At 35.6% G+C, this 25799-nt stretch overlaps 5 protein-coding genes and 1 long non-coding RNA gene across 10 annotated transcripts; 2 read left to right on the forward strand and 4 right to left on the reverse strand.

Annotated features, from left to right (window-relative positions):
* On the reverse strand, nt 1385-3583 carry LOC104759856. The gene is made up of 6 exons (XM_010482736.1): nt 3422-3583; nt 3332-3335; nt 2744-3213; nt 2521-2659; nt 1779-2002; nt 1385-1660 (listed from the first exon to the last, which is right to left on the reverse strand). The coding sequence occupies exons 1-6, from the start codon at nt 3581-3583 to the stop codon at nt 1385-1387; spliced, it is 1275 nt and encodes a 424-aa protein (XP_010481038.1).
* On the forward strand, nt 4641-5630 carry LOC104759857 (ethylene-responsive transcription factor ERF117-like). The gene has a single exon (XM_010482737.1). It carries the CDS (start codon nt 4641-4643, stop codon nt 5628-5630), a length of 990 nt encoding a protein of 329 aa, XP_010481039.1.
* LOC104758207 lies at nt 12769-13632 on the forward strand. 2 transcript variants are annotated; one of them, XR_762644.2, is made up of 4 exons: nt 12769-12788; nt 13084-13168; nt 13295-13346; nt 13445-13632. It is a non-coding gene; the product is annotated as an uncharacterized LOC104758207 (long non-coding RNA). The 2 variants fall into 2 exon arrangements; XR_762643.2 differs by lacking the exon at nt 12769-12788 and having other exon boundaries at nt 12834-13168.
* LOC104758205 (zinc finger protein CONSTANS-LIKE 8-like) lies at nt 14454-16077 on the reverse strand. 2 transcript variants are annotated; one of them, XM_010481036.2, is made up of 2 exons: nt 14932-16063; nt 14454-14847 (listed from the first exon to the last, which is right to left on the reverse strand). In XM_010481036.2, the coding sequence occupies exons 1-2, from the start codon at nt 15757-15759 to the stop codon at nt 14662-14664; spliced, it is 1014 nt and encodes a 337-aa protein (XP_010479338.1). In that variant the 5' UTR covers nt 15760-16063; the 3' UTR covers nt 14454-14661. The 2 variants fall into 2 exon arrangements, with proteins under 2 accessions (XP_010479338.1, XP_010479339.1); XM_010481037.2 differs by having other exon boundaries at nt 14784-14876; nt 14932-16077.
* Nucleotides 16668-18511, reverse strand: LOC104758208 (NADH dehydrogenase [ubiquinone] 1 beta subcomplex subunit 10-A-like). 2 transcript variants are annotated; one of them, XM_010481040.2, is made up of 3 exons: nt 18178-18511; nt 17862-17920; nt 16668-16924 (listed from the first exon to the last, which is right to left on the reverse strand). In XM_010481040.2, exons 1-2 carry the CDS (start codon nt 18464-18466, stop codon nt 17886-17888), a joined length of 324 nt encoding a protein of 107 aa, XP_010479342.1. In that variant the 5' UTR covers nt 18467-18511; the 3' UTR covers nt 16668-16924; nt 17862-17885. The 2 variants fall into 2 exon arrangements, with proteins under 2 accessions (XP_010479342.1, XP_010479341.1); XM_010481039.2 differs by having other exon boundaries at nt 17857-17920; nt 18178-18507.
* LOC104758209 (conserved oligomeric Golgi complex subunit 3-like) lies at nt 18798-25668 on the reverse strand. 2 transcript variants are annotated; one of them, XM_010481042.2, is made up of 25 exons: nt 25459-25668; nt 25275-25358; nt 25070-25180; nt 24934-24978; nt 24776-24850; nt 24581-24676; nt 24330-24407; nt 23985-24070; nt 23802-23868; nt 23564-23626; nt 23282-23383; nt 22989-23093; nt 22807-22899; nt 22415-22503; nt 21927-22146; nt 21549-21641; nt 21359-21475; nt 21223-21255; nt 20912-20998; nt 20773-20835; nt 20512-20628; nt 20112-20204; nt 19759-19884; nt 19315-19415; nt 18798-19165 (listed from the first exon to the last, which is right to left on the reverse strand). In XM_010481042.2, exons 1-25 carry the CDS (start codon nt 25543-25545, stop codon nt 19036-19038), a joined length of 2361 nt encoding a protein of 786 aa, XP_010479344.1. In that variant the 5' UTR covers nt 25546-25668; the 3' UTR covers nt 18798-19035. The 2 variants fall into 2 exon arrangements, with proteins under 2 accessions (XP_010479344.1, XP_010479346.1); XM_010481044.2 differs by lacking the exon at nt 25459-25668 and having other exon boundaries at nt 25070-25194; nt 25275-25361.

Here is a 25799-nt window from a genome sequence, read left to right on the forward strand (position 1 = left end):
GGAAGACTAATTTTTTGCCATGAGACCCAATGCATCGATTTTTTTCCTCCTTCTTTACTCCACCAAAACTTCGCTAGAACGTTGTTTATTTCCTCGCAGAGTCCTTTTGGTAGCTTGAAGCAATTCATTGTATAAACTGGAAGAGCAAGAGCCACTGTTTTCAATAAAATCTTTCGTCCTACTTTTGATAGTCTCCTTGTAGACCAACCCTGAGTTCTTTGTTTCACCTTATCAACTATATAAGTTTATAACTGAAAATTTCCTTTTTCTTTCTTCCTATGTATTCAGGTAGGCCTAGATACTTTCCACAACCTCCATCGTTATGAATGTTTAGGATTCTCCTTAGCTTCGTCTTGACTCTTTGATGTACCCGAGAACCGAATGTGATTGCCGACTTGTTGAGATTCACCATTTGTCCGGACACTCGTTCATATGTTTTTAGGACCTTCATTATAGTGGAACACGATTTTGGATGTGCGTGACAGAAGAATAGCGCATCATTGGCAAAAAGGAGATGATTTAAAGTCGGACCAGTTGTACTGATTTTCATTCCTTTAGGTTTGTTGTCTCTTTCAGCGTTCCGTAGGAGGTAATTAAGGACTTCTGCACACATTATGAATAGGTAAGAAGATAATGGATCACCTTGTCTAATTCCTCTTTCTAGTTTTATTTGCCCTCGTGGACTACCATTTATCAAGACTGAGAAGCTTAATGATTCAATACACTTTTTTTTTTTTGAATCTAATGTTAAATTATATTCAAAGAAAAAATAAACTTGTTACAAAGCTTTTCTTAATTTTTTTGAGACATAAATTTAAATAGCATTCTTAGTTAAGTCTTGCTGCAAACCACACTTGAATAGTAGGACCTCCACCCTGGTTGTGCTCACCCGATTACGAACATTCTTATCAATAAATTTGACGAGACGTTCCACTGTCGAAGGGTGCTCGCCGTGACGTCGATCATTTCTTTCTCTCCATATTGAGTGAATGGTGTTCTGAAAAACATATCCCACCAGGAATCTCGTTGTCTTATCCAATACGTTGCCTGCTAGTAAAACCATGACTTCCTTCCAGTTTGTTGAGTATTTTTCCAAGAGCAACCGTTTAACGAGTGCCTCCCACACTTGTTGAGAGAACGGACAAGAGAAGAAAAGATGTTCTCTAGACTCCATAGAGTGCCTGCAAAATATGCAACTCGTGAGAGCATTAGGATTCCATTTATGGATTCTTTCTCCCGTTGCTATCCTGTTTTTCGCCACTAACCAAGTGATGAACGCATATTTAGGTGTGGTATTGGGAAACCAGATGGCTCGATGGTGCTCCATTGTGGGTTTAGCCGCATGTATATGGTGCCAAGTAGCTTTTGTTGAGAGGTTACGGTATTAGTTATTCTGACCTTTCCATAAAGCAACATCAGATTGAGCTGAATCCCGTGTGGACTGAAAATTTTGTATTTCCTGTTCAACCGAGTTAAGAAGAGTCGATCGATGTTGTCTCCGTCTAGTCATAGCGAGAGCCTCAGCCAGAGTACTCGAAGATGGTATGCCCATGGTAATACAGCCTCTTTCTCCCAAGGACTCATAGAGAAGACCCAAGGAGGACCAGCCATCAAACAAGAAAGACGTATTTCCCCCATTATGCGCTTCCACTTTATGAAACTGCTTTGCCAGTTCTATATTTCAAGAGTTTTTTCCAAATCCATGATCCACCAGTGGGATTTGCTCTCTCTATCCAGATAGATCCACTACGAATGAGGTAACGTGTTACCCAATTTACCCTTAGCGAATCTTTGGCAGAGAGAAGTCTCCATATCAGTTTAAGAACAGAAACCTTGTTAGCTTCCTCTATTGAGGAAAGGCCCAAGCCACCTTCATGTTTTAGAAGACACACCTCAGACCAAGCAACCTTAGTTTTCTTGGCATTCAACATAGGACCTGACCACAGAAAAGCAGAGCACATCTGATCAATCTCTCTGATGCAGGCTTTAGGTAGACGGAAAGCTGAAATCCAAAAGTTTGTAATGCTCAAGATGATCGAACATATAAGCTATAGCCTCCCTGCGAAAGAGAGCACTCGTGCGGTCCAGGATCTGATGTTTGTCTGAATGGTCTCCAAAAGAGGGAGATAATCAGCAGAGGACATTTGTTTTGGTAGCAGTGGCAACCTGAGATATCTCACTGGCAGAGAACCATATTTGAAAGGGAAGCGCTGTAGTATCTCCTCTCTATCCTCTATCGTTACACCAGCCGTGTAAATTGTTGATTTTTCTATACTGACTTTGAGGCCCGAATGAGTAGCAAAATCATCAAAAACTTCCAGAACACCAGTTACAGAGGACTTGTACCATCCACAAAAACTAGCAAATCGTCTGCAAAGCATAGGTGGATAAGCTTCATGTTTATACAGTGGGGATGGTAGCCAAATACGTTGTTTCCTGCAGCCTTGTCCAATTTATGAGAAAGGACGTTCATGCAAATAACAAACAAATAAGGACTGAGTGAGCAGCCTTGACAAAGACCTCTCTTGCTATTGAAATAACCGGCTAACTCTCCATTAACCTGGACAGAGAATGAAGCAGTTGTGATGCAGGTTTGAATCCAGTGAATGTACTGCTCGGGGAAGTTTAAAGCTCGCAAGATATTGAGTAGAAAACTCCACTGTACAGAATCAAAAGCTTTTGATATATCGATCTTCATAGCACATCATGGTGAGACTGATTCTTTGTGATAATCCTTAATGACCTCTGTAGCAAGGAAAACATTTTCCATCAACAATCTGTTTTTGACAAAAGCAGACTGATTCGGCAATATGAACTTTGGGAGGATGATCTTAAGTCGGTTAGCAAGGATTTTTGAAACAACTTTATACAATACATTGCAACATGATATCGGTCTGTAGTCCTTCATGACTATAGCTTTCTTCTTCTTTGGAATGAGAGCTAAAATGGTGGAATTTATTCCTTTGGGCATAAATCCTGTTCTGTAAAAAGATTGGATGGCGACCAAGAAGTCATCTCCCACAATCTCCCATGATTCCTTATAAAACTCAACATTAAACCCATCCGGACCTGGAGATTTGTAACTAGGCATGACAAATAATACTCTTCGAACTTCCTCTTTAGTGACCTCGTGGGTGAGTAAACTCTTATCACTCTCACTACATCGAAACTCCATCAAGTTTTGCAGATCCTCTAAGGACCATTCTACATAATCTGCAGGTTAAAGTTGCAAGAATTCCTTTAAATATCTCTCTGCTTCAGCCTTTATATTATCTTGAGTGTTGACTACTCTCCCATCCTCACATAGAATTTCTCGAATATTATTTCTGACCTCCCTGAGAATGGCCGATGTGTAAAAGGCTTTATTGTTTTGATCTCCAACGCGCAGCCAATGGAGCTTGGCTTTTTGTTTTAGATATACCTCCTCAATATCCGATAACCTTTTCCATTTGGCATATGCATCAGCTTCCTCACTCACTGCTCTAGAAGAAGGGTTCGCTAGCGTTTTCTTCTGTAGATCACACAAGAGCTTGTAAGCAGCTTTTGTGCGAGTAGAGATGGCACCAATCATTTGTTTCCCCATAGTTCTCAGATGTGGCTTTAGGACTTTTAATTTTTTAGAGAATCGATGCATTGCAGAGGTGGAATAAAACAGAGCTTGTGACTCACCCCATTTCTCCACTAAGACTGTTTTATAGTCAGGATGGTTTGTAACTGATTCAATATAGTGCATTATCCAGTTTATCCAAACGGAATGGAATCCCATGTGATGCATTGTTTCTCTGATGAAACTCCATTCTAGGTGGTCGTAAGCTTTTGAGATGTCTATCTTGACAGTCATATACGAATTAGCCTAATGCTTTCTTTTTTTGAGTGAATGAATCATCTCATGAGCGATGATTACATTATCCATAATGTTCCTCCCAGGAATGAAACCAGCTTGATTTTTTCAAAAGAATGTAATTAAGAGTGAAAATTAAACTCTGAAATTTTAGATAGTCTCAATATTACGTGCTCTCTCCGTTTCGATGGTTGACTAGTCCACTAATAAAAGAAGAAAATAAATTAATTATTAATGCGTAGTAAAAATGCTCTCATTAAAATTCCCAAATTAAGAAAATAGAAAGTTTAGAGAGTGTGATATTAACTTGATATTTTTTAGGACAACAACAAATAGGAAAAGTATTATAAATCATCAGAGTTCCCGAATTTCCTGTTTTCAAAAATAATATTTTCTTAATTTTGGTAAAGGGGTAGTCATAGTTCCCGATATTTACGAAAGATTTACTTTTAAAACCATATCTGAAAAGGAAATAAATACAAAATCAAAAGGAAAATATATCAATTTTACATAAGCTATTATTAATAACGTTTTCAATGTTTCGTCCTCCTTAGCTTTGCAAACGCATAAGCTCCTTTTATCTTTTCACACACTCTCCTCTCCACGCAACACACAATAAGGTACGATGATGAATCTCTTAACTATGTTCTTTGTTCAAATAGTTCTCCTATGTATATATATATATATATATTTAATATCTCTATCACGAACTCAAAACTCGATATGTTTTTGTACTTATTGTAAGATTCTCCTCATCTCCTGCATGCTGCTTTCTGGAGTTTAGATCGGAGAGAGAACAATGATCAGTCGCAGAGAAGAAGTGGACATCGATCTCAACGTGATTAAAACAGTTAATGTAATCTGTAATGATCCAGACGCCACTGATTCCTCTAGCGATGACGATGAAGTCAAAACCGGCAACAATAGTACTCGCCGTCGTCAGATGAAGCCAAAACGACCGAAACGTTTCACCTCAAAGATCTGTGTCCAGACGCTGATCAAAAGGTACGAGAACGTTTCGAATTCTACAGGGATCAAAGCAACCGGGAGTCGGAAAACGTCATCGGGATTCAAAGGCGTTAGGCGGCGGCCGTGGGGGAAATTCGCGGCGGAGATAAGAAACCCGTTTGAGAAGAAGAGGAAGTGGCTTGGAACGTTTCCTACCGAAGAAGCAGCAGCAGAAGCGTACCAGAGAAGTAAAAGGGAGTTTGATGAAAAATTAGCGTTAGGTAAAGCGGAGGTAGACCTAGTTGATTTAACCAAGCCGTGTGGTGTAAGTAAACGGGAAGAGAAGGAAGTTAAATCAACCAAGTCGTCGGTTCCAACTCGGCCGACTAATAGCAAAAAGGTAAATAAGATAAACGCTGTTGAGAAGACATTTTGTTCTAGTTACGTTGATGAAGACGAGGGAATGATTTGTAAAATGTTGGAAGATCCGTTAATGACATCGTCGATTTCGGATATTTTTCGTGATTCGGTCGTTGGATCGGATGATATTTGGATAGATAACAATCCAACGGAGTTTGATTCGATTTTCAAAGAGCTTAAGTTGGACTACCTAGAGGATTATACAACAGGCAACGAGCAAACCTTTGGATTTAATCAACACGCGCAAATCGTATCGACGGTTGCAAATATCTTCGACGAGGCTGATTTGCGTGAGTTTAATCAGTTGGCGAATGATTTTCAGTTAGAAGATTTTCCGATGGATGATTTTGGGTTATTAGGAGTGCCTGATGATTATAGTTGGTTTAATGGTACCGCTGATTGGATTTATAAGAGTTTATGAATATTTTTTTTGGGATTCTAATTATTTTGTGATACGGCAACGGCACTTGTACTCTACTAACTAGTACAAACCATTGAGTTACAACGTATTATGATAAATATATAACATAATTCGCCTAATTTTGTGTTTACCACTGACAAAGGACTCTTCTTAGGTAACTTTATAATAAACTTTTTCAATGGGAATAGACAAAGACAGTTCCTATAAGTCTCTTGAAGGTTTTTTACTGACACGTCTTTTTTACTGAAGTATGTTCCACACGAGCTTTTATATTTTAATTTTGGACTAGCTTCGGTTTCTTTGCAGTAGTCAATTTTCTATGACAAGAACTTGCACAAAATAGAATCTGAGAGGCGAGAGCATTTGATATCCTAATAAGACTCGATGGTTAAGATCTCCGGGCAAATCGACCTTTTCATATCTCGGTTTTAAGATATCCTAATAAACATGCTTATATCTATACTATTAAAAGGGAAGCATTATTTACAAGACAAAATAAAACTTAAGAATATATGACATAAAATGACCCTGAATATATTTCAAAGCATACAATAGGAGAGAGATATTAAAGTAAATTTCATGGTAAAAACGTGGGGATTCTATTGTGAGCCGGATTGATTCTGTTCGGATCATGTATTAAGTGTTCGGAGCTGTTTTTCATAGTCTCGTATCCAAACAGAATCGAAACAAGCATCTGCAATAAAATTCAAAAAAACAAGTTTTTCGTTTAATCATTTTAAGGAAATAATAATTCTGATATTTATGTAAACTATTTGATTTGGGCAATTAAATTCGAAATTTTATATATGTAAACATATTTAATTTGATTATATATTTTGAGATATATCCGGAAACAATAATTTCTGATTTTAATATTACCTAATATACAAAATCATCTAATTTTGTTTATAGAAATAATTTAAAAATGTTTCTATAAAAATCGAGCAATTAAATTCAAAATTGTATATATGTATAAAAATTTAATTTGGTTATATATTTGGAGATATTGTCGTAAACAATATTCTTTTTTCTAAAATCTATATTCCAAAACTAAATGAACAAATCTAAAGTAACTACCAAAATCGCTTTTGTTAGTATCATAAAATATATTGTGTTAGGAAAGATATATTAATTTTCATCACTATATAAGATGTGTCGAAGTCGAAGTTTTTAGTTTCTTTCATTCACAAAAATTTTTCCCAGCATCAATATTTCGAGTTTTAAATTTTCTGACTTTTATTTTTCATTTTCTTATAGTGTTTCATATTTGAAACTCTTCAAGAACATGTGAAACATAAAAATAAAAAATGTACAACTTCTAAAATATGGATGTTGTAAAACAATCAAGTAGTTATAATTGATTTTCTCTTACGATTTTTTTGAATAGTTATTGTTTTTTATGTTAGTACTTATATATACATTAATTATAGTAGTGTACTTTTCCTGCATGATTATTTGTTTTTTTGTTTCTTTTAAAACAATCTTTGATTATATTGTTACACGTAGCCTATTGGTATTAATTTATTCTTTATATTTTCTCAAATCATAATGAATTTTACAGTGAACTACTCGGTTGTTATTTATCTATGTGGCAAAAATTACATAGAACTGGAAGAGGCAAAACAAATATATTTTTCAGAGCTAACATGGATTTGCATTTCTCGATGATCTTCACAGTGTTGAAGATGACTTCCCCCCTCCCCGATCAAGCTTTCTTCTTTGTATCTTAATGGGCATCATTAATACCTCAAATTACATTGCGTTCGGTTCTATTTTTTTTCTTTTTTGTCAACCATTGGGCCGCAACAGGCCGACCCATTAGCCTAATCCCTATATTCGTAGGGAGCGGGACTCGATCCCTGGTGTGATGGTGTCTTGTGCATTAAAGACTTACCTTTGGCCACTGCACAAACATATCCAATTAGAGTTTACCTTTGGCCACTGCATTAAGGTCACTTCACAAATATATTTCATGGGCTAACAAATATATTTCTTTCTTTTGCAGTTATTCGACTAAATTTTCATATATCCAATTAGAGTTTTTGTAATTTTTTATATTTCAAAATTTAATTTAGCACACTCAACAATTCTATTGTTATTTATTTTAGTCAAATTATTTGATTAAAGATCATAAAATTTGGATAACTAAATTGAATTTCAGAACTTCAATGTTATAGAGTTTCTGACCCTTTTATACTTAATTTTCTTCTTTGAGTTTATTTTTAGTTTTTCTTTTTGGTTGGTGTATATAAAAATATTAACGATATTCTCATAAAAACCGTATATACATGTTGGACTAATTTTCATACAATTTTTCAATATAAGGATAAAAGAGATAGAAGAGAATAGAACATTGCATGTGTTTAATATTTTTTAAAATAATTGGGATGATTGCAATCTTTCAACCTCAATCATTTGTATACATGATAACTTAATTAAGATATACATACGTTTGAAACAAACGTATGTTACAACTTACTTATAACATATACTTGCATAAATGTGAGGGTCCAAGAACATGTATAACTAAAATAAAACAACAGTATTTTTAATATGTTGTTTTTCTTCAGCTTATCTTGCAGAAGCATGTACCAAAACCAGTTAACTGAATGCGATTGTATGCTAAATTTTGTTTCGAATCAAACAATTACGTGATTGTGTGCTAAATTTTGGGAACATGATTTTGAGGAAATGATAAGAGAATAATGGGATGGAAACGGGATGAAAGGAGACGAACAAGATAAGAATATATTTTTTCAAAAAAATAAAGTCCAGGGTCATGTTAGAATTAAAATGAATTAATGCTTCCAATATATTATGTAATATATTTTTCAGTTTGCCTAACATAAAAATGTTCAATATAAAAAATAAAAAAATATGAAACCATGTTCTATAATAGTTCATGAATATTTTATTTGTTAGACTAAAATATACAATTTTAAATGGAAAAATTATTATTAAAATTATAGTTTTGAGATGGAAAAATATGACATATGCGGGATATGATGGATTTTCTGTCCTAAATAGACATACTATCTTTCTCTTACTATTTTTTTAAAAAATAATTGTCTTTACTGATAACAAAAACAAATTTGATCATTCTTTTTATCTAAACCGAATTAAAAACAAATCAAATACTAATTTAGTACGAGTTTGGATTATGAATGTTAATAAAATTCTTAATAAAGACGTTTACATACATAACCCACATGTACATACTAAATTCTAAATATGTTAGTAAACTTAGTTTTTTTAAATCAATCCCGCACGTACTGCGGGTCTGCATCTAGTAAGTCTTAATTAAATAGTATAAGTAGGCCCAAAATAAATGTGTATATACATATAAACAGAGCTAGGGTTTCCAAATTGTTTAGGAGACGGACACACACCATAAGAAATAATCATGGGGAAGTACCGTCCAAGGTCGTGTCTTCAATCGAACAAAGTTCCCTTGGCACACCGTCAATTCACCACTGTGTGTAGATGGTGTTTAGAGCATCGTTCACCTCGTCTTAGATGCGACTATGGTATTCCAAGATTCAGTCTGCTTCAACAGATCCGTATTGAGAATCAGAAGAAACGTCAGAAGTTGCTTCGTGAGAATCAGAGACGTCGTAAGTTGAAGGGATCTGCAGAGAAATTTGATATTCAGGTTATATCTGCGGATTTACTTTATTTATTATTTTTTTTTTATATATATATGTAGCACCTTTGCATACATAATTGAGAAAAAAATTCAATCATCTTGCTAGGCTTTTGTTTGAGTTGATTATATTTTTGTTTGGTTTATTACAACTATTTGTAACAGGAAAAGTTGTCCAAGCCGTCTGATGATTTAATTACTAGCTCCAACCCTTGAATTATTTTGATAATCTCTCTAATTAGCAGTAGATGTATATAGGATCTGGTGTGATGGTTGTTGTGGTTGTTCATTCATATATATACAGATTGGCCTCAGAGTGTGACATGAAGAATAGTCTAGGCTTGAAAGCGTCCCTGCGAGCTTGTTCTGACTCTAAATTTGATGTACAGGTTATTATATTATCTACTTTGTTTTCATTTATACCTCTTGCAATTGGGGAAATTTCTGTTTTATCGAATTTATTGCTTTTTTTTAAGATTGGATTATTCTTTTATAATTACACCTTATTGTAACAGGAATAGTTGTCCAAGCCTGATGATGTTACTGCTACCTCCACATTTCACCTCGGTAGGTGTCTCTTATATGTATCAATTAATCAGAAATACCTATGGTTTGGTTGTTGTTGCTCTCATACATATATGTTTAATGAATGTTTCTCACCTCAGCTCCGAGCGATTCCTCCACTACAAGCCCAAAGCTTTAAAAAAGAAGAAGCAATCAAAGCCAAATCCATCCACCACCTACGTCTGCATTTTTTCTGCTTTACTTTTGCGAGTATTTATAACTTATATTACCTTTGCGAGTCTTTATTACTTAAAAAAGACCTTGTGTTATCCCTAATAAAGACTTTTATTCACACGGTAACGTGGGCTGCGGACGCAAACATATAGTAACGGATCTCATGGTCTGGTTAGAATTTATTACGTTTTTCAGATAATGATTTCAATATAATATTAACTAGATGCTTACTTAAGAAGCTTGAGTACAAAGAAACATAAAAATCTTATTGACTAAATTGTTAACATGATCGTTGATGAAGAAGTGGAACAAGCTCAAGTGTTGTTCTCCTCCAAGTCATGTCTTTCACATTCTTCCCTACAGAGCAAATTCAACAGTCCCAGTTCCACGGTGGTGATCCCCTTCGTCATCCCTGGACATATCCTTCTACCAGAACCAAATGGTAAAAGCTCAAATTTAGTCCTCTGTAATCTATGGACCTATCAAGAAACTTGTCAGGGATAAACACATCTGGGTTTTCCCATAGTTTTGGGAGTAATAGTGGAGCTATTGGATGTAATCTAAATGTCTCCTTGACCATGAGCTTGAAGTAGTTAAGTTTGGTTTAGACCTTGCTCTGTGATTCTCTGTTTCTTGTCCCCAAGTGTTGTCCTAATCTCGTCTTGCACTTTCTTCATCACTCTTGGGTTTCTCATTTCTGATCAGCTCTGTCATTGCCCAGTTCAAGGTGACTTGAGATGATCATCGAACACATTCTGGAAGAAAGTGTCGAGCTCCGAGAAAACATTGTTTAACGTCTTGTTCTGACCTGACCTTTTTGTGTTTACAAAGTATTATATATATACGTAATTCGCCTAAATTTGTGTTTACCACTTGACCTTTTCTAAAAAAAATTGTTACTGTTTGAATACAAAAGAGAAGTTTTTTACTAGTATGAAAATTTAAATAATTAACTTTATTAAGAATAAAGTTGTAAACATGTTATAGTTTGGGATAACATTTAAAACCTATATCAAACTCTTGCAAGAACGAAGTATGTTCCACACGAGCTTTTGTACCTTTGGACTAGCTTCCGTGTCTTTGTAGTCGTCTTTTTTATTTGAAGAGAATTCGCACAAAGCAGAAACTGAGAGCATTTGATATCCTAAGACTCGGTGGCTAAAGATCTCCGGACAAATCGACCTTTCATTCTCGGTCTTTTGTCCGCGTTAACCTTTCTAACCTCATACCTTATCTTCTTCTCGAACAAACGATTCTTCTTTTTATCTCTGTATCTCCAAACTCTAGCTTCTCTCTCACTTCTGCTGGTTACTCTCTTCTCCTCTATCCCCTGAAATCAAGAAGCATTACAATAGAAGTCTTTTCTATGATAACATTTTTGTAAGAATTCATTAGATTAACTAAGAGCTCTTACTGGAGGAACTAGCTGGAAGTTANTTTTCAATATAAGGATAAAAGAGATAGAAGAGAATAGAACATTGCATGTGTTTAATATTTTTTAAAATAATTGGGATGATTGCAATCTTTCAACCTCAATCATTTGTATACATGATAACTTAATTAAGATATACATACGTTTGAAACAAACGTATGTTACAACTTACTTATAACATATACTTGCATAAATGTGAGGGTCCAAGAACATGTATAACTAAAATAAAACAACAGTATTTTTAATATGTTGTTTTTCTTCAGCTTATCTTGCAGAAGCATGTACCAAAACCAGTTAACTGAATGCGATTGTATGCTAAATTTTGTTTCGAATCAAACAATTACGTGATTGTGTGCTAAATTTTGGGAACATGATTTTGAGGAAATGATAAGAGAATAATGGGATGGAAACGGGATGAAAGGAGACGAACAAGATAAGAATATATTTTTTCAAAAAAATAAAGTCCAGGGTCATGTTAGAATTAAAATGAATTAATGCTTCCAATATATTATGTAATATATTTTTCAGTTTGCCTAACATAAAAATGTTCAATATAAAAAATAAAAAAATATGAAACCATGTTCTATAATAGTTCATGAATATTTTATTTGTTAGACTAAAATATACAATTTTAAATGGAAAAATTATTATTAAAATTATAGTTTTGAGATGGAAAAATATGACATATGCGGGATATGATGGATTTTCTGTCCTAAATAGACATACTATCTTTCTCTTACTATTTTTTTAAAAAATAATTGTCTTTACTGATAACAAAAACAAATTTGATCATTCTTTTTATCTAAACCGAATTAAAAACAAATCAAATACTAATTTAGTACGAGTTTGGATTATGAATGTTAATAAAATTCTTAATAAAGACGTTTACATACATAACCCACATGTACATACTAAATTCTAAATATGTTAGTAAACTTAGTTTTTTTAAATCAATCCCGCACGTACTGCGGGTCTGCATCTAGTAAGTCTTAATTAAATAGTATAAGTAGGCCCAAAATAAATGTGTATATACATATAAACAGAGCTAGGGTTTCCAAATTGTTTAGGAGACGGACACACACCATAAGAAATAATCATGGGGAAGTACCGTCCAAGGTCGTGTCTTCAATCGAACAAAGTTCCCTTGGCACACCGTCAATTCACCACTGTGTGTAGATGGTGTTTAGAGCATCGTTCACCTCGTCTTAGATGCGACTATGGTATTCCAAGATTCAGTCTGCTTCAACAGATCCGTATTGAGAATCAGAAGAAACGTCAGAAGTTGCTTCGTGAGAATCAGAGACGTCGTAAGTTGAAGGGATCGGCAGAGAAATTTGATATTCAGGTTATATCTGCGGATTTACTTTATTTATTATTTTTTTTTTATATATATATGTAGCACCTTTGCATACATAATTGAGAAAAAAATTCAATCATCTTGCTAGGCTTTTGTTTGAGTTGATTATATTTTTGTTTGGTTTATTACAACTATTTGTAACAGGAAAAGTTGTCCAAGCCGTCTGATGATTTAATTACTAGCTCCAACCCTTGAATTATTTTGATAATCTCTCTAATTAGCAGTAGATGTATATAGGATCTGGTGTGATGGTTGTTGTGGTTGTTCATTCATATATATACAGATTGGCCTCAGAGTGTGACATGAAGAATAGTCTAGGCTTGAAAGCGTCCCTGCGAGCTTGTTCTGACTCTAAATTTGATGTACAGGTTATTATATTATCTACTTTGTTTTCATTTATACCTCTTGCAATTGGGGAAATTTCTGTTTTATCGAATTTATTGCTTTTTTTTAAGATTGGATTATTCTTTTATAATTACACCTTATTGTAACAGGAATAGTTGTCCAAGCCTGATGATGTTACTGCTACCTCCACATTTCACCTCGGTAGGTGTCTCTTATATGTATCAATTAATCAGAAATACCTATGGTTTGGTTGTTGTTGCTCTCATACATATATGTTTAATGAATGTTTCTCACCTCAGCTCCGAGCGATTCCTCCACTACAAGCCCAAAGCTTTAAAAAAGAAGAAGCAATCAAAGCCAAATCCATCCACCACCTACGTCTGCATTTTTTCTGCTTTACTTTTGCGAGTATTTATAACTTATATTACCTTTGCGAGTCTTTATTACTTAAAAAAGACCTTGTGTTATCCCTAATAAAGACTTTTATTCACACGGTAACGTGGGCTGCGGACGCAAACATATAGTAACGGATCTCATGGTCTGGTTAGAATTTATTACGTTTTTCAGATAATGATTTCAATATAATATTAACTAGATGCTTACTTAAGAAGCTTGAGTACAAAGAAACATAAAAATCTTATTGACTAAATTGTTAACATGATCGTTGATGAAGAAGTGGAACAAGCTCAAGTGTTGTTCTCCTCCAAGTCATGTCTTTCACATTCTTCCCTACAGAGCAAATTCAACAGTCCCAGTTCCACGGTGGTGATCCCCTTCGTCATCCCTGGACATATCCTTCTACCAGAACCAAATGGTAAAAGCTCAAATTTAGTCCTCTGTAATCTATGGACCTATCAAGAAACTTGTCAGGGATAAACACATCTGGGTTTTCCCATAGTTTTGGGAGTAATAGTGGAGCTATTGGATGTAATCTAAATGTCTCCTTGACCATGAGCTTGAAGTAGTTAAGTTTGGTTTAGACCTTGCTCTGTGATTCTCTGTTTCTTGTCCCCAAGTGTTGTCCTAATCTCGTCTTGCACTTTCTTCATCACTCTTGGGTTTCTCATTTCTGATCAGCTCTGTCATTGCCCAGTTCAAGGTGACTTGAGATGATCATCGAACACATTCTGGAAGAAAGTGTCGAGCTCCGAGAAAACATTGTTTAACGTCTTGTTCTGACCTGACCTTTTTGTGTTTACAAAGTATTATATATATACGTAATTCGCCTAAATTTGTGTTTACCACTTGACCTTTTCTAAAAAAAATTGTTACTGTTTGAATACAAAAGAGAAGTTTTTTACTAGTATGAAAATTTAAATAATTAACTTTATTAAGAATAAAGTTGTAAACATGTTATAGTTTGGGATAACATTTAAAACCTATATCAAACTCTTGCAAGAACGAAGTATGTTCCACACGAGCTTTTGTACCTTTGGACTAGCTTCCGTGTCTTTGTAGTCGTCTTTTTTATTTGAAGAGAATTCGCACAAAGCAGAAACTGAGAGCATTTGATATCCTAAGACTCGGTGGCTAAAGATCTCCGGACAAATCGACCTTTCATTCTCGGTCTTTTGTCCGCGTTAACCTTTCTAACCTCATACCTTATCTTCTTCTCGAACAAACGATTCTTCTTTTTATCTCTGTATCTCCAAACTCTAGCTTCTCTCTCACTTCTGCTGGTTACTCTCTTCTCCTCTATCCCCTGAAATCAAGAAGCATTACAATAGAAGTCTTTTCTATGATAACATTTTTGTAAGAATTCATTAGATTAACTAAGAGCTCTTACTGGAGGAACTAGCTGGAAGTTACTTGTGTTGAACAACTCAGTCTGGTTTCTTGCTGCTTCTCTTGGAGATTCTTGTTTATCCCAAGCTGCTATAACATTTTCGTAATTCAGTCTAAGTAACATGTTCCCCTGCCTTGCATTATCCTCGTAATCTTCAGTTTCTTCTGTCTTTGCTGAAATCGCAATGACATTGTCATAATCTTTCTTGCAGCTCATCAAAGATTGTCCAGGACATGCTTCAACTCCATTGGTTTTAGCTGTTTCTTCTTTTTCTTCTTCTTTATTGTTATACAGACTCTCCATTGCATCGATTTCATCTTCAAAGTTGAATTGTTTCGTTGATTCTTCAGTACCATTGTGGTTGCTCAAGAAGAAGCCCATCTCTGTGAATCCCTCAAACTCTGGCACAAGAGAAGTCATATCATCTTCATCATCATTTGCTTCTGGTATGAAAAACATTGCTTCGCCTCCAATCTCGGGAACACGAGGGTCTTCTCTTCTTCTCTCATCATCTATCTTTTGTTGTGTTTTTTTCTCACACCGGGACCTAGGTGTTCTTGCTTTTCTTCTGAACCCGCTGTGCCAAACCGGGTGTGATGTTGTTCCTTGGAGCACATTGTTCTGTATCTCATTTGTTCTAAGCCAAACTCTCTCGTGTTTTGTCGCCACATGGTTTGCAGAATGGACTGATTCATCGCAAACATGGCACAAGAAAGCATCGTCTGATGCACAGTACCAAACCGCGTGTTTGTTCAGACACAGGTCGCAAGTTCGTGGCTGCTTCACATCTTCTTGGTACTTCGGAATCATAATATCTGCATAAAACATGAAGCAGAGTTAAGAAAGGAAATCAAATTAGAAGAAGAGAGTGGCGTTATCAGGTCACAAAACAGTAATGGTCTTATAGTTTAGATATTTTGGTGACTTGTCATGAGCTAAGAACGAAAAAGATCTTAAAGTGAGAAAAAGGAGACAATGAAGAAGACAAGGGCTAAGAAGGATGGAGAATAATGGGCACTGACAAAGGACTCTTCTTAGGTAGGTTTATAATAAACTTTTTCAATGGGAATACACAAAGACAATTCCTATATAAGTCTCTTGAAGATTTTTTACTGACACTTCTTTCTTATGTCAGTATGGACTCGTTAGCTTAAGTTCTTGAGTCTTGTCCTATATACACCTTAATATTGTTGAATCTTAAGATTACCTGCTGATGAACATACTTATTTAAGTCTTTAAGCAAATGTAGTGAAATTTGAAAAGGGGTAAAAGACATGGTGTATTATTGAAGTTTGGCCATACCCATTTTTTTTTTTGTTTTGTACAAAGGGCAAAGACATTGTACTGATGATCTGGCCTCATGCACCGAAGTTGATCCAAATCTTTGCGATCGTATTGGTCAGACTTGGATTATGTTTTTGGGTCTTTTATGGGTTTTTTTCTTTCTTACCCATTCTCTAAGTTTTATCTTTTTGTTTGTTTGTCTTTTGTTTTCTGACTCAGTTTGTCTGTGGTCCTTACCTGTCTTTATCACCATTTAACATATGATACCAAACTCCACAAAAGTTTGAACTACTAAGAGATTAATAATAATCTCTATTAGCAATCCATTATAGACAATACTAAGATGTTTTGTAGATAACTAATCCTACAGTTCTCAAATGAAGGGAGACTATGGAGTTATTATTACAATTACTCTTTTCGTTTGTTTCATCAGACAATGTGTAAATAAAATATAAGAAAGCGGCTACAATCACTTGGTAAAAGGTACTTGAGAGTTTCATTATTTGGAGTAAACAGGGAATCAATGTACAACAAGGAAGCAAAAATAATTTGATAACAACCTGAGGTTTAACTAATTGGAAGTGAATAGTCCAATTAGTAAATACGTTTAACGAAAACAAAAAGCACAAATCAAGCAACAATTTTTCATGGACTCATTAACTTGCGACATAGACTCCATTTACGTCCGATAATCAAAGCTTTCACTCACCTGTGTCATTGGAGCAAGAAGATACCTTTAAAATCTTTAAAACCAAAACAACCAAATAAAATTATCAATCTATATTAGCCACAATCCTAGTAGAACATTATTAGACGTTCTCATCAATCAACACCTAGATGCTCGTCTAAAACATGTCTCATCTCTTTAATCGTCAATGAAAATCCATGACTAGGCTAAGCTCTATTGCAGCGTAAAGATACAGCACCATTGCAAATAGAATGGCATCCAAAATCAACCATATCTCCCCTAATGTCCCAAAAACTGAGTACCAATTCATTTCTAAGGGCATCTCCAACCCCACTCTATTTTAGAGTAAAAACTCTATTATAGAGCAACATTTGCTCCAACCCTACTCTATATTTTCCTCTAAAATAGAGAAAATGATAGGATTGCTCTATATATAGAGTAACTCTATTCTCATCTCTATTTTTTTACACTACCTCTATTTTCAACTCTAAAATAGAGTAATACATTGGAGGAAAACAATGCTCTATTTTAGAGTTACTCTATTTTAGAAAAAAAAATAGAGATATACATTGGAGATGGTCTAAACAGTCCAAAAACATGTCCTATCTCTTAAATCACCAGTGATATAATCCATGCCTAACTTTTACCGTGACTGCAAGCAAATTGATGATATCAACAATCACCAATGCGTCCATATTCGCCACAAAACTGAGTCACTCTAAGACCTCATCAATTCATATATATACAACTATTCCAAAGTCCATGTTCTAGTTTTCTCCCAACAGAAAATACTACAACCCGGTTTCAGTTAATAGTAAAATACTCCACACAAGAAATGCTAAAAAATGTCTAATCTTTCTTCTTCTTCCACTTCCAGATTATTAACAAGTAAAGCACTGATCAAGTTCTTGCAAGCAAATACACACTATTTAACTCAAACACCAGCTACTTACCTTACCTAAGATCAATCAGGCTGACAACATTATTCAGCTTCTTCAACATCTACTGGCTTGGGACCTGGTTTCACAAAAACAAATATAACCAAAAAAAAAATAGTTCAATACATACACCTAACCAAAGAATTAGGTACTACCGTACTACTAGAGAGTCTGAGACCAATTCTACAACAAATTCAAATCCCATATAAAGTGAATCAATTGAGCCACATTTGATTTCATCATACAAGACAGTAAGAGTAACTTAGTTCAAATTTCAAAGATTAAGCAAAAAAAAAAAGCCCTAAGAAACTCGATAAAGCATTTAAACAAGCTCACCGTGAAGAGAGATAGGACGGTGGTCTTTGCCCCAACCGACGCCTCGAGTGGCGTCGAGATACTGCTGAACGAGATGGCGACACTTCTGGTAGTGATTAACGCCTTCGACGCGGTAACACCATTTGACCTTCTCACGCAAGATCTTAGCCTTCTCGATATGGATCCACTTCTCACGAACAATGTGTTCTCTCATCTCAACCATCGCAACCGGATCCTTGTACGGATTCTCCGGATCGAATCCATCCGGCGCCGACTCTTCGAACTCCGGCAATCCCTTCTTCCTTCCCATCTGAATTTTGATTTCTGAGATTGTTTTTCTTTCCTCATCTTTTTTCTTCAGGTAATGTTTTGTTGTTATATTGGGCTTGAAATTCTCTTTAGTAGGTCTCAACTCGGCCCAGATAAAGCTTGGATAGGGCATAAAGTAAGTATCCTGACATTGCTAACTAAATCATGAATGTTATGAATGTCGAGTTCTTGACCAAAAAAATTAGAAAATAATCAGTAACAAGTCATTTTACAAACAACATTCTGATTTAGCATCAGATCAGATTGTTTATTAAAAAAATTATTAAGGTCGAAGACTGTTTTCCCGCGTTTATATATTGAGAAAGAAGATGTAATATCAAGTTTTAGAGTGTGGACTATTAATGGAAAAACCACTCCATTATTAAAAAGTTTACTTCTAATTTGGCACATGAGACTATCATCATACCATGCTAATATAAACACCATGTTAATACAAAGCGAACTCTTGTAAAGTAGCTAACAAAGAAGTCTAAAAATCTTTAAATAAAAATCCGAGGAAGTAAAGAGTAAAGACATCAAAAACATGGGTATTTCCATTGAGCCATGACTTTAAAGGAAATTATCGAGTTGGGTTTGCAAATCCTGAATGGATATCATACTGATACTGGCTTGTTCGTCTGCTGTGTACTCAGCTTTGAGCAAGGACTCCACTTGGGTATGAGCTTCCACTATATTTGACCTGAATACAAAACATATGCAACATAGATCATGCATTTTTCGTATTCAAATTAGCAAGAGATTTGGATGCTACGAAGGGATTAGGAACGTAACACAGATATGCAAACCAGCCAAAGATATGGTTGATAAAATTCCGAGAAATGGACTTACTTGATTGGCTTGAAAAGAATGGTCCTTGTTGATGGGTTTTGCAAATAGAGTTTCATTTTTGCTAATATCGGAAGCAACTCTTGCTGTATTGCAGCATATACCTGGTTAAATGCCAATGCAGCATATGAGAGATTTGCTTTTGCATTCTGAGTTATTAAGGTAATAAAAACTTAAACATGCAAAAAGCCATTGCGGGTTGGTTATATATTACCTACGCTGATTCTCTATTTTTATATCGGTTCAAACAATAAGAAAATTACCTAAGGAACCACAACGTGTTCAAGGTATTATACTATCATTTGCATCTATATTCGTTGGTACTTAGAGGCTTACACTGCCTATGAACAGAGTTTTCAGTATCATGGCTTAGAAACGGAAGGTGCATCCTTCAGAGCTTATTAAAAGGGAGCAATAAATGACTGCCATCTCTAGACTATCTCATACCTTTTGAACAAGTTCAGCCACCTTATCCGGTGTAGCGAAAGCTTGTTCCTTCAACGGCTTAGCCATGACAGAATCAACTTTTTGATTCTGAGTTCCAGTGGAAAGAGCAACTTTTATGGCTGTGACCTGCATATACAATTATACAATGTATAAAGAAAACAAAACTATTATGCTAGTCCATTAGGAGAGGAAACTCTTTAGACAAACAGATCATCTTCTTATTATCGGTGCATTGTATTTAATAACAAACAGTGCTAAAGATACTGAGTTAAACCTTTTCGAGGACACATCTAGAGTCTTAAGGAAACTTTGTAAAAACATGTTTCCCAGAATAAAGGAAAGGAGAAACCAACCTTGGTCACAAATGAAAGCATAGGATCCACAACTAGCTTAGTGACTGACATGATGAACTCCTCACAAGTTGTCTTAAGACATTTTTCCAGTTCCTGCGAAAATAAAGGTCTACGCATCAGTCCCTATCATAACAAGTAATGCAAGGACCCAGGCATAGAATGAGACGTCCAGGCAAGCAAGATACAACCAACAAAGTAACAAAAAAAACTTGCCATATCTCTTGAGAACTGTCTTAGCAGAAATATAACCCAGACTTTATAATTAATTTTTTTTTTTTTGTACATGAGTCATGCAGAAAGATGCTCAAGGTAAAATGAGATCAACACATCTGAATGAAAAACTTATGTAATCATTTAGAACATATGCAATTGATTGTGGATGGAAGAGAAAATCACCAACCTTCTTGGCATCTATTTGACTTTCCAAAACTCGAGGTGACAGGGTCCTTGCTAGGGAGGTTGACCTAGACCAGTCAAAAAGTGACGCTTGACCTCTAAGTATCCTTCTCAAGTGTTCCTAACCACATTTTTGAAATGAATAATCAGAGAAAGTTAGCAAATTCATCAGCAAAGAATGAAACGTGCACCAAAATAATGACCTCTCAAAGGCGAGAAAGAAAGGGTTATTATACAAATTAGACTTGAATGTCGAAGAACTAACCAGTAAATGAGAGAAATCAAGCTCTTTGTGGGTGACTGAAAATTCAATGTCAAAAGGCGCAATCTGGAAACAAACAATACTTCATTGACTTAATACTTAATAGCAAAAGAAGCAAACAAAAGATAGATTTAGCCCTAACCTGTTCTCTCAAGATAAGAAGATGCTTGATAAGGAAAAGCTGGCCATCCATTGTAGCTGATCGCTTAATGATAAGCTTGCTGGCTTTCTGTTGCATATTTGACAAAATGTGGACATCACAACTATTGAAAACGTGGAGCAGATGTAAAAGTTTGGTACTTAGAATCAACCAAAAAACAACTACAAATTTTTTTAACAAGAATATGGCACATCTTCGTGTAATTTAAAATTGATAATGTCATTGAAAATAAGGAAAACTGAATAAGGAACAAATATCAAGGCGGGGAAAATCTGGTTGTTTAGCTTGCTTACTTGAATTGACAGAGAGCAAACTTCTACAGCTTCCTGTGGAACAGAAGATATGGTTTATTAGCCAAGTTTGCCTAAACATGAATTGGTGTGTTTTCTTTGACAGAATGAGAAGCAATAAAGTTACTTATAGTCGTGCCTGAGCTAATCCAGTGAAGACTGCAGGCTCCAAGCATCGATATAATTTAGATAGACAAGAGAGCGTCTTTTCCAAAGGTGGATACCAAGTCTTAAATACATCAGCGTTTTCATCATCCTGCATCCTAGAATATAAGTATACAGCTAAAGATTACCAAACCCATAGGAATAATTTGAGAATTTCGTTTTACCCCTAGATTAGTTTCAGATGTTGTATTAAGAGAAGATCCCTCCAGCTTTGCAGGATAATCCAGATCTTCGTCAGAGGGAATATAATTTGCGATCTACAGAAGTAAGAAGTGGATTCAATCAGAGCAGCTCAAGAAAAGCAAAGTCTTCTATTACGAAAACGGATAACACAGCCGCAACGGTAGCAAATTTTCTCCATTTAAAGGTCTTTCAGTATCACAGTTATAACAGTTTCATCTTATCAATAGTAGGGTGACTCGTCTTAGTGATGATAGCATACAAAGTTCACTGTTTCTACATAATCGCTAATGAGAAGACCACAAATATGGAAATGAAGGCCAAGGTAAAGAACTTGTAGGAAAACTATCCCAATGCTGTACCTCATCTCGAATATATGTTCTGGCACGGAAAGTCAACCTCTCATTGACATCGGCCAAAATTCTTTGTAATGTAGGCCGCAGTCCAGCAAGGGGTTCACTCTGTCTAGCTGACTGCTCCCCCAAGACTTCAACTTTAAGGATATGAATGAGCTCACAAAGAAGATCGATATTTGCTTCGTGAATCAGTTTTGGGCGTAAAATGTCATACAAGTATGTGGACCTGTTCGGGGACAAGCAAATATGATAAACTGAATGCACTAAAATAAGATATAACAAACGAAAACAGTTAACAATATGGTGTAAGAGAACGAGAAGTCGAATAAACGTGGCTTCTTAATTACTAAGTTAAAAATATTAGATGCTTATGGCTCGAAATAATTCAATTGGTATCAGCTGTTTGTATCTCAGTATAAAAGGCACCAAAGTTCATTTTAGGTTTAAATTGAACAGAAACAGTGATGGTGAAAGCACGGCACATATAAACTTACAAAGGATCCACCAAAGGTGCCAGACTTGAAACTTCTTCTGATGATGCTGGAAAGAAATGAGTAAACAGTTGATGCTCCATATGACAAACCTGAAATTCATAATGGAGGTTAAGAAGTGTGGTGCACTAATTTCATATTTTGCAAAACCAAGTTTATCAACGACCTCTAAAATCCTCAGTTGCTAAAGCTAAATAATCCAGCCGTTCTCTCTCTCAAACAGACCTTCGTCTGACCTTTGAGATCGCACAGATTAACAGCTATATAAACATTCTCAATTTTCTTATATGTTTCTATTTCTCATGATGATACGACCCTTTTCTACTAAACTGGTACAGCTCCTAGTGAATAAAACAAGGTATTCATCCCTTAACTTTCCTTCATAATTCATATACCTGCATCAGATATGCACAACCCGATCTAGTCAAAGATGGCAGTGCTTCTTTCTTGGAGAAATCAGATACCCGTTGGTGAACTATGCCTTTGACCTGATAATGCGAAATGAAGAGTAAACAGTCAATTCTATTTACTAGCAGACATACACTAAACCATATTGAATTCCAGAAAATGAACTCACAAGCGCGAGCCGTTGTTCACAGTATAGTCTGTGGCATTCTGCAAGGACTTGAACATATTCCTTTCTTGCTGACCTACTTTCTATTTCCTCCAATACAGGTTTAAGCTGGACAAATAGTTTTTTCGACGTTCAATGTCAAAAGAAAGAAAATACAGCCAAGTCATAATGTCGAGACTAAACTAGCAAATTGACTCTGAATGATGCTACAAAAGCTATTTCTCATTGTTCTCTTATCTAATATTCTGACCCTAGTATTTCTGCACTGACATTTAAAGAAAGCCAAAAGGTATCACCTCACTTGCAGCAGCCTTGAAGCGAACATATATAATAGATGCCTCGACACCCTCTGAGACAGATGTTTTGTTTCCATCTGGCCCACGAAATGCTGCTTGAACCTGAAAACAGACATGATGTATGTCTTAAGTTAAGTACGCATAACTACATAATTCACTCTACCTGCATAGATTACATGCATGATATGCAATATATATATATGAAAGTACATAGTCACAAGAACTATAGACATGTTGTGTCTAAGCTGTGCAAGAATAGAGACATATTACAAAGAAAATTACCTGGGAAGCAGCAGTTTTGAGCACTGCAAGAATATAAGTTCGTATCAAGCCCAAGGCCCGTGACTGTAAAAATTGTATATGTTAGTCTTCTCTAGAACAAATTAGAAGGTACTTATCTCCCGTATAATTCTGGAAACAGTGTATGAATCTGTGGATGCGAAGAATGGTAAATCCACACCTCTCTCTGTGAGTTAGAAAGGGGGAAAGAGAGAGAGAAAGGGAAGGCCCTTCATAGTACCTGGAGCTGACGAAATTTGAGCAAATAAACACTCGACTCTGCGTATTGAGGATTATCTTCGATGTACCTACAGAGTTCGAGACATTATAATTAGTTCAAGGGAGAAGAAAAGCTTCGGTGCGACATTCTTCTAGAAACCAGGTAGTGAAAGTAAAAATATTAAATGCAACATCATTTACTCACGATATGCATTCATCAAGCCTTTTCAATAGTGGGAGAAAGTTTGAATTTGATACATTCATATTTGGAGAATAAAAATTGGAGGATATCTGCGGAAAAAAAAAAGAAAGAGGAAGGAGATATTAGAGCATTTTAAGACCTTGCTGAGGTACTTCCTCTTAAATTTACAGCCAGGATTCAGTAGGCAACATACACTATGAACTGAAGTACCCCAGGTAAGCCAAAACTAAAAAATACATAATGATAATGACTAATGAGCAAGACAAGAGGACGACCTCATTCAACTACACACTGATACATTGACATGTGGCAAAAAAATATGTTGGTAGGCCAGAATTTTAATCTTACATTCTCCAATTCATCAAAATAGTTGAGCTTACTCCTTAGAGCTTCTGCAAATTCCATCAATTTCTGTTTCTCCATTAACTAGAAAAGGTGAAAGAAAGTGAAAATTAGCTCAGGCAAGCAAACTACAACAGTCAAATAGAAAGTCAGTTTTCGTTGTCATTTCGATATTAAATATCGCACGTAGGACGGGAAAACGTGCAAGAGGCAAGAGGTAATCATCTGACTGCATAAAAAGACAGAGAAAACAATACCAGCCGGTCACATGCATCATGAAGAGTCTTAGTCTTCGTTGTTACTCCTTGATGTTGAAGCTGCAGTTCATTAAATAGGTCAAGCGTCTCATCAACCTGCACAGGAGAAATCATAAGGTCAATAATGAAGCAGATGTCTTACAATTTACTGGCAAAGCAAGACCAGAGGAATGCGCTCAGTTAATGGAAACCTGCCTGGTGAAGTATATCATCACACGTCTGGATGCGCTCAGTTAAAGTATTGACATAGTGCCGATACTTTTCCTCTGTCTATGTCAGAACAAATCATTTAGACACATTTCCAAGTAATGTTCCCTAACTTTGAACCTACTTACAAAACGAACATCACTAACCTCAGACTTCATCGCTGATTCAAGATCAGTAAACCATTTGTAGAACTGTAACAAAAACAAAATACGTCAAAAGGAAGATGCAAGAAAAGACAAATGCAACTCCTATAGTACAGCATAAGAACTTTTATCAAATCACCTGATTTGTATTAACCAAAACAGCTTCAATTGCACCAGAATCCTCCAAATTTGTGTCCTCTACTGAGACAGACAAGCCATTCTCTGGCCTGTGAATTGCATGCTCATGTACCTACAACCATGGAACTAACAACTGACATCAAAACCTAAACAATAATTTGGAAAACATTCTCAAAAACATGGAGAAATGAAAACACCAGACTCACAAGATTGGCAGGAAATGGCCGGTCAGCTACAGCGTGTGATAAAGAAACTATAGCTGCTTGTTGTTGCTCAGTCAAAGGAGCGCTCTGCAATTGGAAGTAAGTTAACCACATTACAACATTATATGAGGAAGAAAAAGAGGCCAGGCCACAGTGAATCCATATCCAGATTGTGCGATTGATTTACCTGTTCCCAAGTGGAAGCGAAATTGTAGCCTTTGGAGATGGCTCCAGATTTGGGGAGGCTCGAAGACGAAGCCGCCTTAGTTGCCATTATCTATGGCGGACTGGAGAAAAATCTGAATCTCAGCTTTCATTTGGAAGAGGAAGACGATGATCCCGACTGTAAGCTTTACTCTTCCAACAAAAACGCCTAAGCGAAACGCTTTTTCCGCGTTAGCGTTAGCAACAAACGCGAAACGCTGTACGAGTCTACTTCTGTATATCTCATTATTTATTTATTTTTATTTTAAATTAATATCACATTATTGTGTTCGAGTTTTTTTTTGAAACTTTTGTTGTTGTTTC

The sequence above is a fragment of the Camelina sativa genome, chromosome 17 (genome assembly GCF_000633955.1).
Source record: "Camelina sativa cultivar DH55 chromosome 17, Cs, whole genome shotgun sequence".
Lineage (NCBI taxonomy): Eukaryota > Viridiplantae > Streptophyta > Magnoliopsida > Brassicales > Brassicaceae > Camelina > Camelina sativa.